We start from the raw sequence: 13,020 nt of genomic DNA, 5'->3' as shown, positions 1-13,020 counted from the left end.
TATCTTATGAGCTAAATAAATTTGTTTTAGTAATGTGATTAAAGTTGCAAGGAACATTAGCATATGCTAGACTAATCACACTTTATCCATTTAAAAAAGAAAACTCATTACCTATAGATTATATTCAGGTTTTGCAAGATATGGATTCACTATCTATACTCTCATCCTCTGCAAGTTTTATATATCATGTTCCTTCTTTATTACTATAACAACTTTTGTTTCTGTGTCTATACAACAAATTACATGAATAGGTAGCAAAGAGCATATCTCTATGGCTTCCTAGCAGTAAACATTATAAAAGAATCCTGAACAATATCTTCATAATCTGTGAGACCACATGTTGTACACACATCCTTGATCTCATCCTGCATCAAGTAATTGTAGTTCTGCAGAATCCTCTGCAAAATAATACCAAACTAATTACAAACATCCAAACTCTATACAAAATAGAATGATTCTTATCATTCGCTTTACCGATTGAAAAGGTCTGATAATCCAGGGAGTTGAAGGACTGTATCTTAGAAACGTTGTCCCAACAAAAACACCTCCACTTCTTAGAACACGACATATCTCAGCAATCTTGAAACAACAAAAACCAAAAAAACAAAGCATATCACAACAAGCTTCATGATCAAAAATTTAAGAAAAAAAAAAGATTTTGCTTACAGCATTTGTAGGAGAAGGCCAACAGTGCAATGCTGCACCAGCATGAACTGCATCAACAGAACCTGAAGGGAAAGGGAGGCGAGAGACATCTGCTCTCACAACAGCTATGTTAGTCGAGCTATCAAAAGTTGCGTCCTTCTTGATGAACTCATTGCACTGACGAAGCATGTTTTCAGAGTAGTCCAGAGCAATCACGCCAGAGTATTTGCCAGACTTTGCAAATTTTCTTGAGAACAAACCACTTCCGCAGCTGACATCCACAAGAACTCCACCTTCTGCTTCTTTGAAGTACTCCTCAGCCATTCTAAACTGCAAATTTTTGAATCATATTATTATTATACCTCATGAGATGCAGGAAGAAGAACAAAAAGGTGGTTCCATGTACCTCTTCATCAGGACCAGGAAAACCGCTTCGAGCAAAGTTCTGTCTCCAACCTCTTTCATACAAGAATGATACTAATGGACTCCTAAACATACAAACAAACAGTGTTCTAAAAATCAGTTTAAGCAGAAAATCGAGCATAAACGAAACAATTTTTCTTAAGAATCTGTCTAGGCTTTAAAAATTGGTCTAGTCGTCGGACTAATCAATAATCTCATATAAAACGCCTAGTTACCGCCTATCGATTTCTTGAAAATTAGGACATAGCCGAGAAAAGACAGTTCAGATGATCAAAATAAAATACCGAAAGAGTTCTGTTGTAATGGGTTTGACTTCATTGAAAGAATCAAAACCAGCAGTAACAGTTAGATCCAAGTATTCATCTTTGCTAGAGTATGTCTTGTTACACTGTCCACACTTAAAACCAGACCTGTAGATTGCTTGTCTGCAAGATTTACAATAACAACAACAAAAAGAAAAAAAAAATTTAACAGAGAAGCAAAAAAAAAAACAGATTGAAAGGAACAAACATTATAATCAGGTAAGGTGGGAACTTACAGGTTGATACCTGAAGGTCCTTTCCTCATAAGTGGCTCGTAACAAACAGGACACGCGAACACTTGTGTCTCCACAGTTTCAGTTTCTTTTATGTCGGAACTTGGAGTTTCATTTAGTTCCTGAAAAATATTACAAGAATGATTAATACTGAGAGAGTTCTCTTTTTCAATCGTTTAAGAGTAAGAGAAAAGGAGCTAACCGGTTCAAGAGCAACGGCGCGTATGGAGGCAGATGTGAAACGAGAACGAACAGAGGAAGGAGGAGAAGAGAATCGGTAGAGAGAGGTAGAGGAGGAGAGGGAAGAGCGGTTAGGTAATAAAGACTTGTTGAGGAGAGCTATAGAAGAAGTTGTTAGTGAAGCCATCGCCATAAGAGAAGCTTAAGAGAGTCAACGAGCAAGAGAGATGCTTCTTTGGCTTTAATTTATAACAGAGTAGTAGATTGTGCGTTTCATCTAAGAAAGTTATGAAAGCAGAAAATGTGTGTGGAGATTCTTTTAAGGCGAAATAAAAGGTGACGCATATACTTCTCGTTTTCACCAAACCACTTGATGAATAAAAGGACAATGACTGAGTGTTTATTATTACAACTCTTGGCTAAATTGGGTCCACATGATATACGATACTTGTTTTGGAGACTGTTGAATAATCCGAACCGAAATTTTCGGTTAGTTTTGTTAGGAGTTCCAATTGGTTCAGTGGTCTTTTTTATAAAAAAAATCGGTTTTTGGTTCGGTTCATCAATGTTACTTCAGTTTTCTTTAAAATTTTTTAACTAAATTATACTGAAAACCTGAATCAAACTAGCCGGACTAACCAATCTTCGAACCGAAATAACCTTAATAATCAAACTAGCCAAACTTAACTGAATTTATCGAAATATTAACAAAATTAAACTAATTGCAATGGTAAAATTTTCGAAAACAGAACTACTCGAATACTTAACCGAACTTTATTTTGGGTTAGTTCGGTAAGATTTATCTCGAACCAAACTAACCAAAAACCGAACTGAATAAACCAAACCCGCAAGCCTACTGTTGAAAATACAACAGATCCTGAAAATAAGTTGCTAGAGATTATGAAATGAAAGCTTTGCTAATTCACATTTAAAGTATGGTTACACTAGACCAGACCAGTAAACAAACTACTCTCAAGGTCATACATGTTATATGGAGAAAAGCAAACATACAGGGCAAGAATAAGTGTGTCTCTCTCTCTCTCTCTCTCTTCTCTCTTTCAATCTGCATCACCAAGACCATCTTTTCCATCGCCTCTCTTTGTGATTTCCGTGAAATGAGAGCCTGGTTTCTTCTTCTGCGATGATGCCGTCTCTGCGTTTCTCCTCAGAACAGCTCCAGGTGATGGATACGGCCGCTGTTGAAACAAAGGACCCTGAAAACACACACACACATCCATCTCATCAGTTAGCAACTAGATTTCTTCTAACTATTTATGAACCGCATATGTTAAGATGCTTCTCAAATAAAAGGACAAGTGGGTCATTACTGTGGCAGTTGTATCAGCGGCTCGCGGTTGCATTCCTTTCAGTCCAACAACCCTACAAAGATGAGAAGAGATCACAGATCAAACCTCCTAGGATCATAATAAGCTTGGTTCATCGTATTAAAACGTGTGTTATGGACAATACCAGCCACCACGTGGAGCATCTGAGTACGAGCTTGGGTCCATTGGGTCAACCTCACCATCCTCCGCATGCGCACGTTTTTTGCCTACTCCCTTTTTCACCGGAGGTTTTGAACTTGACCTGTGTAAGAAAGGAGTTAAACCACAAAGAGTAAATGAAACGCAAAATCTAACACACAGGAACCTCCTGGTTCACTACTACATGTAGTTTCATGTTGATGATTTGGTACAATCTTTTCAACAGAGATACTTAACCTCTGATTTGGATCGTTTTGGCCAGAGTTTCTTGCATTTGTGACGTATGCCAAGTACTGCTGCTCTGGGAGATTGAAAACTCTGCATCCCATATATACAAAGTCTGTTTAATAAGGTCTTGTAATAACACAAGACTCAACAAGGAAAGAAGAAGCAAGACACAGTGAGAGAGTCTCTATGCAGCAAGCAATATAACTCAAAAAGTATAGCAAAGACAATGGACGGACCTGGTACAGTGAGCGCAATAACCCCAGCTCTGGACAAGGCCCACTCCCCAGCCACCACATCCGCTGCATCTCGGCATCTGAGAGGGCGGAATCTCCCTCTTCCCATTAGTGTTTGTGGCAGAGGGCTTCTTTAAAGAAGCTGGAGGCTCCCATTGCGATACATGTGTCTTTGTATTGTAGTAATACTTATGACCTGTGCATTAAGGTGTCAGAGATGAAGTGATAAGCGTATGGAGTAGTAGAGAGCTAACCACAATCACACATACCAGATGTTTCATCAAGTGTTTCAATCCACTCTTCTTTAGGAGGCATCGGTGGCGGCGCGCTTGAAGGTAGCTCGAGAGGCCTTTCCCACTGAGTTGCCCCGGTCTGCTGGTTATAGTAATATGTAGCGCCACTAGCTGGATCTTTCGCGTCTACCTGAATGTAACAAAACAAGTTTAAGCGCCTTAACAACTATAAAACCCATAAGTGGCCATACTTGAGCATTAATATTTAAAAAATAATCCATTTGATAGTGAACTTGTCTGTATATTCATACCCATCCTAATGGTAAGGTGTTTGCATTTGTCTGAAAAGGTGAGCTTGTCTGTCTATTCCAACTACCCGCTGATGATGCCTGGAAAGGAGAAGAAAAACATGGTTAAGTCATAGGAAACATAAAAGATTACAGTGTAAGAGAAAGGATAATTACCTCTTGAGCGTTGGATGTAACAGCACCAGAACCATCTCTGAGAATCCCCCTGGCTTTTAATTTATGTTTGAGATATTCAGGCAGATAATCAGTAGGTTCAGGCTTCTCACTGATCTCGGAGTGGCCTGCGTACGCAGCTCCACCAGGTATACCATAACCATTCCCAACATCCACATTACCTGGAATGATTAAAAATAAATAAATAATTAGTATCTAAATCGGTTTTAGTGAATATTCCCAAAATGGTTGATGAAAACTAACCTTCTCCGCAAGTACTCACACTCCCACGCTTTGATGATGTTTCTGCACGGTGATGTGCAGTGAACTTCAGCAAATGTTCCTGTGTAAGAAAACGAATATATAATAATAATTAGATTCTTGAAAACTTCAAGAGGGAACATTGAATCAAAAGAAACCTTAAGAGCATTGGGGTCAGCACGTTGCCGAAGAATGTCAGTGTTATCTTCTCCATCTACTGAAGCTCCAGCCTCTCTGAATTAAAAAAAACATTTAAGCAAAAAATTGTTCAGACAAGAACACATTAGACACGAGATGCTGTCTTAATCAAGAGAAAAGACAGAACCTTTGACCTTGTATGATCTTCTGCGTTTCAATCTCCTGTTAGAAAAAAAAAACACAACACCGAATCAAGAAACTGACCCGGGAATAAAAGTTTTGAAATTGAATCGGAGGAAGCAAAAAAGTAACAAACTTGTTCGCGAAGAAGAGCGTTACTAGCTGCAGACTCAATGTCTAGCGAGCTTCCATAGCCATAAGTAGATGAATTGTTCTGCTGTTGTTGAAGCTCTTCTCCCATTATTTGAGTTCAAGCTCAAACCTCCGATTCGAGAAACCCAGAAACAGAGCTTTCCTTCACCGTTCCGATCAAATTCTACCAGAAACTGCGAGTCGCGGAGAGAGAGAGCGAGAAACCGAGCCCTAGATTTTAATTCCCGCGATAAAGCAGTTAGGCCCATTAACTAAGGCCCATGTTTATTTAAAATGGTTGATCAAATAACCATCCACAAGAGAAAGAACAGTCAGATCATTTGAACCAAAAAAAAAATTGAAGCAAAGATTTTTTGACCTTTTCAGAACATTAGGCTGCAACTAGATTTCAACAAATATTTGGAATGAAATGATTTAGAATGGTTGATTCCATAATAGATAAAATGCAAAAACAAAAATATTATTCTACCATAAATTTGATGAGAAATGAATATAATGGATCTAATTATGTTTTTTTCTTCTACATTCCATTTATGTTATTCCATTAATTTGTATTCCATGATAAAAAAAAACAGTTTACAACTTGTTTATTATAAATCATAAATTTATACGGTTGACGTTGATAGCATTACACTATCTAAATTTCAAATCATTATTATATTTTAGTATTTTACTAATTGTGATTAGTTTATAATACTCCTTCCGTTTCTAAATATACGATGTTTTAGGAGTTTTTGATGTTTTAAAATAGATATTCATATATCAATGTATTTTTTAATTTTATTAAAAACTGTGTAACTAATGATATTTTGTAGCCTGTTTTGTGAATGATTAAATAACTTTTAATTTATATTTTAATGATATTTTTTAAGATAAAAATAAATTTTTTAATAGTTGTGTACGATCTTAAAACTTCGCGTATTTTGAAAAGAAGAAGGAGCACTATTTTAGTCTCAAACCGATTGCTAACAAAACTCATGTTGTGTAAATTATTGATAAAAGGTCCTATTAATGAAGCTGAGTTGGAAGACAGGAGAAGAATGTCAGTGTGTTTGGTGGGTAAAGTAATAAAAAGATGTTTTCGTGGAGAATGAAGGGCACCACCGCTTCATCAATCATCACATGCTTGGGGTCCCGTCATCATCGCCTCATCATTACATCCTCTAAATTTGATGGCATCACTGATGGCGTCTACTGACCTAGCTTTTTTTTTTAACTTCTTTTGTTTGTTTTGAATAGTCCTCGAGTCATTTAGAATATTACTATATAAATTACAGAAAATTGTCAACAAAGTAATTCACTTACGATGGGCATATACCAACAAAAAAAGTAAACAATGAACCAATAAAAATTTACGGAATAAAGCGATGCCGTTGTATTACCATTGTCAATCCTATGGACGATACATACAAGAAGAGCGTAATGTTACTTTCTATAACCTATACACTTGTATCTGTTAATTAGTGTTGAAATGGTATATGATTTCCAGTTTGATTGAATATTAAACGAGTGGTCATAATGATCCATCATCCAGCCCCGGAAGAGTTCAATGCTGGTCATCGAATAGTAGTGAATTCTTGTTCCAATAACAAATTTACGTGATCAACGGAATGATGATCATCCCATTCTTCTAGTTGTGATAAAGATGTCAATCACCCAACTAGAATCCACCATATTTTTAATTGAAATTTAATATTATATACTTTATTGCAGAATGAAGTCAACTATTTTTTGGATAATTGAATTTCCACTTCTTTAATTGAATAAAGCCTGCTTTAATACTCTAGTTACACTTTGTCAAGAAAAACAAAATGCTTTAAATTCCATGCTTGTCTCGATTTTTTCTTTCTACTATTTTGTGGTCCGTATAGTTATTTTTTACATAACTGGATAAATCATGGAGTAAAATTTGGATTAGCTAATATAAAACGCAAATAGAATAACCTATACAAACACATTTGTTAAAGTAACATGAGTGAAGGAAGCAGTGGCGGAGCCACATGCAACAACATGGGGGCAATGAACCCAACAAGATTAAAAAAATAGTGTAACTTAAAGCTCAATCTATATGATGTCCCCACTCATAATTATTTTTTGCTCCCATACCTTTTTTTTTTGCCCCCAACAGAAATATTTTCTGCCTCCGCCAATGGGAAGCACCGTGATAAAGAAGTTCAAATATTAGAAAATTCAATATGGCATTTTTTGGTTCAAATAAAACTAAATGACATTTTAAAATAGAGATATAGTTATCTTATATTTTTAATATAAACCTTAAGACTAACCAGTATTAATGAATACTAACATAATAGAGTCTGCATAAAATATAAAATAATCAAGCATGGTTACATGTATATCTTTTGATGTAAACGCCTATGGTTGGTTATTTAATTAGCATCTGTTATGCGAAAGTATAGTATACTCAGAAAAGGTAGGAAGCAAACAAAGGTTAATGTCTCCCATATCTATGTAATTTTTGTAGCTTTTAGTGCTTTGCCCAAGGTTATTCGACCACTCTAACGTAGATTATTGATATCTCAAAGGGTGCAAAAGAAAGACCGAAGCTGATAACGATCGATTTGTATTTTTCTCTAAGTCGTTTGGTATTATCCCACTGAGCAACAAACATTTAATTATGAGTCAGCCGTTGGAAATTGACCCTGATTCTTCTTCTTATTAATTTTTACTTTTCTTCTTTATACATTGTTTTGCATGATCTCCACCGCGTAAGGTCCAGATGAATATCATAAAAACATTTAAATTTCAAGATTTCGAATAAAAACTATCCACCAAAAGAACATTTATTGTGATAGAGGGAAATAATTCGAAAGCTAGGTTCGCACAATGGATTCTCAATTGTTCAAGAAAAAAAAATCTCACGACTAGTTGAAAACGAATTATATCGAATGATCAGTACAGCGCCACAATATCGTTAATAGTTGTTTCATCCTCTTTACAAGAATTTCAAAATGTTAATTTTTTTTATCAATCCAAATAATTATATTAACTGAATATAAATAGCTAACAACTCTGATATTTTTGACATTTCACACTTTATAAATAACTAGGTCTGTTCCCGGGCTACGCCCGGGTTATTTTCTATGAAAATGTTAAAATAGAATATCACAGTAGATTAATATAATTTTGTCTCAATATGTTTAATGTAAAATAGTGCTTGGATTAAAATAATCATTGAATGTTAAATAAAGAAAGAAAAAGTATTATCGATGGCTATTGGTAATTATTAATACAATGATTATTTTAATTGACGTAGGAAACAGTAATGTAAATTTTAAAACAGTTGATTGATCTCGTTTATTGTCTTGTTGTTCGATCCCATGTGAAGTTATGCCATCAGGTTTAGGATAACAGTTTATTTCTCTTTTGGAAGCGTTGTATGATATCAATGTCGTTGTCAAAGTAAAAGCGCGATCCTGATGTGGTTGTGAGTGATACTTTCCCTATAAAAGTGGAATATTTGTAAGCATTTAGTTTGACATAAACTTTATGTTTAGTTTATTTCCTTCATGTAACCGTGGAATTATACTTGTGATGATTACGATTGGTTTTTCCTGGTAAATATGTGATTTAGCTCTCTGAAATTAGCCGCCTCGTTGTTCCATATAGTTAAACGTACCAATTTGGATCTACAAAAAATTATTGTAGTATATTTTTTTTGGTGAAAAACAAATCTTATTTAATAAAATGTTAGTACCTGTCTAAACGCAATCCAATGATGATCTTTGTATCGTTGTTGTGGTTATATATATCACTTCCTTGGATGAAGCATATTCGGCCAACAACATCTGTGGGAATAATTTTTTTAGTAACAATAAAAGAAAATTTATTGGTATGTGAGATAGGTAATGGTTTTTTTTTTTATATGGGAGGAAGTTGGTTGCACTGGCTAAGCTGATAAACTGGGTGTAGTGTTGGGGATGGAATATGTATGAAGGAATTGGTGGTATGTTTTCTTGAACTTGTGTAATAGTTGTTGTCTCATTGATATTGATTATGTATGGATGAACGGTAAGCTTGTACCGTTGGTTATTGGGAAGAAAATTAAAATATCTAATGTGATAAATGTTTCCTTCCTTGAACCGTTGATACATTTTGTCAGACGTAGAAATAGGCACCCTCCCTTGCATTTGTTGTTCCTGTTTAGTGGTTAAAATCAATCATTTGTAGTTAAAGTTATAAAAACATAGTATTTTTAGACAGACCTGGATGTCAAGACACATGAAAATTGTTCTTAGGAAAGCATTTTTGTTTTTGTGGTTTGTGATAGGCCACATCCTAATGATCCTAACGATTATTGGTTGTGGTCCGACGTGATCGCTTTGGTTGTTGTGATCTTCGGCCGCATGTTCTGCACAAATGAGAATGAGAATTATTTTGTATTGCCCATCTTTATAATTTGTATATTTTGATGTGTGGTTTGAGATTTTTTTTGCACGAAAAATGCTTTTAAACTTTTCTTTTAGATGATAATCTACGATAATTTGGAGTTAGCTTATATTATTTTAATCTCAAACGCATATGTGATGATGTTTTAGCTGTTATTTGTTTGATTTGTCAAACTTTTAAAAAATACGAAAATTCTTATTGTTAAATTTTAATCTAGTAAAAATACTTCTAGACGGTTATTAAATATTGTATTCATATTATGTGAGTTTTAATAAAATTTAATACAGTAATAAATAGAGCAGAATATTATTTTAAAAAGTTCATCATATATTAAAAATTAATATTTAGTTAATTATTAAATATATCATTAAAAAATAAAATTATTCTAATGGTTTCTGAATTGATAATATATCTATACACTATTTTCTGTAAAATTATTTATTTATAATCGACACCATAATCCACTTTTAACACTTTTTCTTGTAGGTAGATAAAAGTTTGGAAAAGCGCCAATAACTAAGAGATTGTAAAAATCAACAAACTGGTGTTCTAAAAGAGCTAACCTATAGTAATGAAAAGTGATATTTTTGTTCTATAAAAATGTCTAATAATATCCTTAAAGTATTTTTTAAAATACGAAAATTCTTATTGTTAAATTTTACTAAACTATTTATAGACGGTTATTAAATAATGTATTCATATTATGTGAGTTTTTATAATATTTAATGCTGTAATAAATGGTGCAGAATATTATTTTAAAAAGTTTATCATATATTAAAAATTTATATCTCGTTTTTTACTAAAAAATTCATAAAAATAAAATTATTCTAATGGTTTCTTAATTGATAATATATCTATATATTATTTTCTGTAAAATTATTAAGCCCCCAAGTGCGGGAAAAAAACTTATCATTCATACAAATAAGAAGAAGTTCATATGGTATTACAGTTGTGTTACCTACAAAACTCCTAATAGTAGTTAGTTAACTTTTTTAATATGAGTTTTAGTTCTTTTGCTATATATATAGATATTCTAAATTATCTTACCACGTTCCTATTAAAAAGAGAATTATCTTATGTTTATCAAACCATATGCATGTTTTTCCGTATTAACACTAACTCTTATAAAAATTGAAATAATAATATATGAGAAATCCAGATTATATTAAATGTAGTTAATAAAAAGATACTAAAATACAGTTCTTTCTATAGTATACAAATAATTACACGAAAAATAATTTATGATTTTTTAATAATTGATTATAAACCTTCTTTAGTTTTATTAGATTTGTGGAGACCGGTGTCATCCCATCTATAATGCAATTCTCAATTTTATAGTTACTTGTAATTATACTACAATATAATTGAATTCCATTTTATTAGTTTAGTAAAACCATATATGAGTTTTGAATTTTAAAAATATTTGCATCATTTATATGGTTTTAGTAGAACCATTTAACAATACTCCCCAAATTCTCCAAAACTCTTTATAGTTTTTTAACAATTTAGAACACATTAATTTTTCTAAAAAGAATTCTGTCAAGCTGATCAAGGTTGACAAATTTGTTGCTCAAAAACAAAAAATTGGGTGACAGCCATTGGTATTATAAGTGTTGTGTCGATGGAGTTAATGTTTTTTTATGGAGTTGAAAATAGTTACTTTCTACAATGAAAAATAAAGTCGGGTCTGCGTTGTGTGGATAATATACTTATAGAAAGTAACTATTTGTAAATAAAGTTTTTTTTATGGAGTTGAAAATAGTTACTTTCTAGGTTTAGTTCAATGAAAAATAAAGCACAAACCTAAACAAAAGAAGCATACACACATAAGTCCACTTTAAACAAACTTTAAGCCCATATCCAAAAATAAAATAATCTGATTGGTTGATTATTTTTGATGATGTGGATAGCCTAATTGCTCACTATATTGTGCTTTTAGTATTGTGATCAGCTTTAGTTTGCTACACACATTTACAGTAAGGTTTTTTCACCAGTCTGCATTTTATCAAGTCTATTAAAAAATCAAATAAAATGGCCGCCCGTTTGATAATAATCTCACTTTGTTCCACTCGTTTGGTCGCAAGATTGATACTCACTGATTATGTACCGCGTGTCTAGTCTTGTCCACGGTCTCTTGGAGCGTAAAGAGCTAAACCCATGTTCGGTCATTTTCTATCACTCTCCGCTCAACGCGCTTTCATCGCTTCTCTCTCTCTCTAAACGCTGTCCTTATTTAAATATTATTCGGCCCCATTCTCATTTCTTACCTCTCTCTCTCTCTCTCTCTCTCTCTCTCTCTATCTATCTATAATCTATTATTGTACTTTCTCCTTCTAGAAGAAACTCTCTGCACTCTCCATACTATCTTCTCCTTCTCTTTGTTTTCCACCTTTTGTGCTTTAGTTATGGTGACTTCGGAGGGGCTAGCAAGCGTCGAACCTTGGTTGTATCGACAAGGTTTCAACGTGGATTCATGGTTGCTTCCTGATACCTTCTCTCACGACAACGATTTGCTCGCCAAAGCTCTCCATAACACCGTCTCAGCACCACCACCACATACTCTCCCTCCCTCCCTTTTCTTCGATTCCTATATCCCTTCCTCTAATGTCTCTGGTGGATCCAGTCAAGAAGTCGTCGCCGGAGGAGCTAAAAGGAAGCATAACTGCATTCTCACCGAAGGTAAAGCCACGAAGCGCCGCCGCTCTCGCCCGTCCAAGAAACCTCAGACCACGTTCATAACCGCGGATCCGTCCAACTTCCGCCAGATGGTTCAGCAGGTGACCGGCGCCAAGTGCATCAACAACGATGCTTCTTCCTCGGTGCTTTTCACTCCCATCGTCAAGCCGGAGCCGCATAGGCTCGTTAACATACTCTCTGGTGCGGTTCCAACGCTAGACACATCAGCATTTCTAACTAACCATCACCAGGAGAGTCTCGTTGTAGGAAATATCTTTTCCGGTAGCGACAACACCGTGGGATTACCCTCGGTGAAAGCCAATGCAACGGTGAACGAGAGTGGTTCAGCCGCGGAGTTTGATCCTTACCCAACGTTTCCGACGCTTGAGTCGTGGAAAGTTATGTGATTCCTTCTAAGTTTTTTTTTTGTAAATTTTTTAACTCTTTTTTTAACTACTATGCATCTCATTATGAAGGATATTGTTCATAGATTTTGGTACTTAATCAGTTGACTTTTTAAGTAATATAAGCGGATTAGTAATTTAGTTTAGTTATTTAGATCTTTATGCTAATTGAATGAGGTAAAAAAATTGAATGATCTTCGAGCCAGAGTGATTTAAAATTGAATGAGGTAAAAAAAAATTTTAAGTTGGGGTTGGTTTGTTGGGTTTAGTGAAGTGAATATCTAAAGTTCAATACATGTTCATCGAATCATCTTAAAGAATTGTTTAGAAATTAAATGTAATCTACCCATTGATTGATAATTTTCCGAGTCTTCTTCGC

At 34.3% G+C, this 13,020-nt stretch overlaps 3 protein-coding genes across 3 annotated transcripts; 1 reads left to right on the top strand and 2 right to left on the bottom strand.

Moving 5' to 3' along the window:
- Nucleotides 1–180: 180 nt before the first annotated feature.
- On the bottom strand, nt 181–2,104 carry LOC106391635 (uncharacterized methyltransferase At2g41040, chloroplastic). The gene is made up of 7 exons (XM_022701545.2): nt 1,806–2,104; nt 1,607–1,725; nt 1,353–1,493; nt 1,052–1,133; nt 667–975; nt 475–579; nt 181–398 (listed from the first exon to the last, which is right to left on the bottom strand). Exons 1-7 carry the CDS (start codon nt 1,974–1,976, stop codon nt 270–272), a joined length of 1,056 nt encoding a protein of 351 aa, XP_022557266.2. The 5' UTR covers nt 1,977–2,104; the 3' UTR covers nt 181–269.
- A 575-nt stretch (nt 2,105–2,679) lies between these two features.
- LOC106391634 (polyglutamine-binding protein 1) lies at nt 2,680–5,388 on the bottom strand. Its single transcript, XM_013832325.3, has 12 exons — nt 5,138–5,388; nt 5,009–5,043; nt 4,842–4,917; nt 4,687–4,765; nt 4,426–4,604; nt 4,273–4,350; nt 3,998–4,151; nt 3,732–3,924; nt 3,505–3,585; nt 3,254–3,370; nt 3,112–3,163; nt 2,680–2,997 (listed from the first exon to the last, which is right to left on the bottom strand). Exons 1-12 carry the CDS (start codon nt 5,240–5,242, stop codon nt 2,842–2,844), a joined length of 1,305 nt encoding a protein of 434 aa, XP_013687779.2. The 5' UTR covers nt 5,243–5,388; the 3' UTR covers nt 2,680–2,841.
- A 5,870-nt stretch (nt 5,389–11,258) lies between these two features.
- Nucleotides 11,259–12,778, top strand: LOC106391632 (calmodulin-binding protein 25). Its single transcript, XM_013832321.3, has one exon. It carries the CDS (start codon nt 11,967–11,969, stop codon nt 12,642–12,644), a length of 678 nt encoding a protein of 225 aa, XP_013687775.2. The 5' UTR covers nt 11,259–11,966; the 3' UTR covers nt 12,645–12,778.
- Nucleotides 12,779–13,020: the final 242 nt, after the last annotated feature.

This window comes from Brassica napus, chromosome C4 (genome assembly GCF_020379485.1).
Source record: "Brassica napus cultivar Da-Ae chromosome C4, Da-Ae, whole genome shotgun sequence".
NCBI lineage: Eukaryota > Viridiplantae > Streptophyta > Magnoliopsida > Brassicales > Brassicaceae > Brassica > Brassica napus.
The sequence above is the reverse complement of the archived record's forward strand: the minus strand, read 5'-3'. Positions and strand labels throughout refer to the sequence as shown.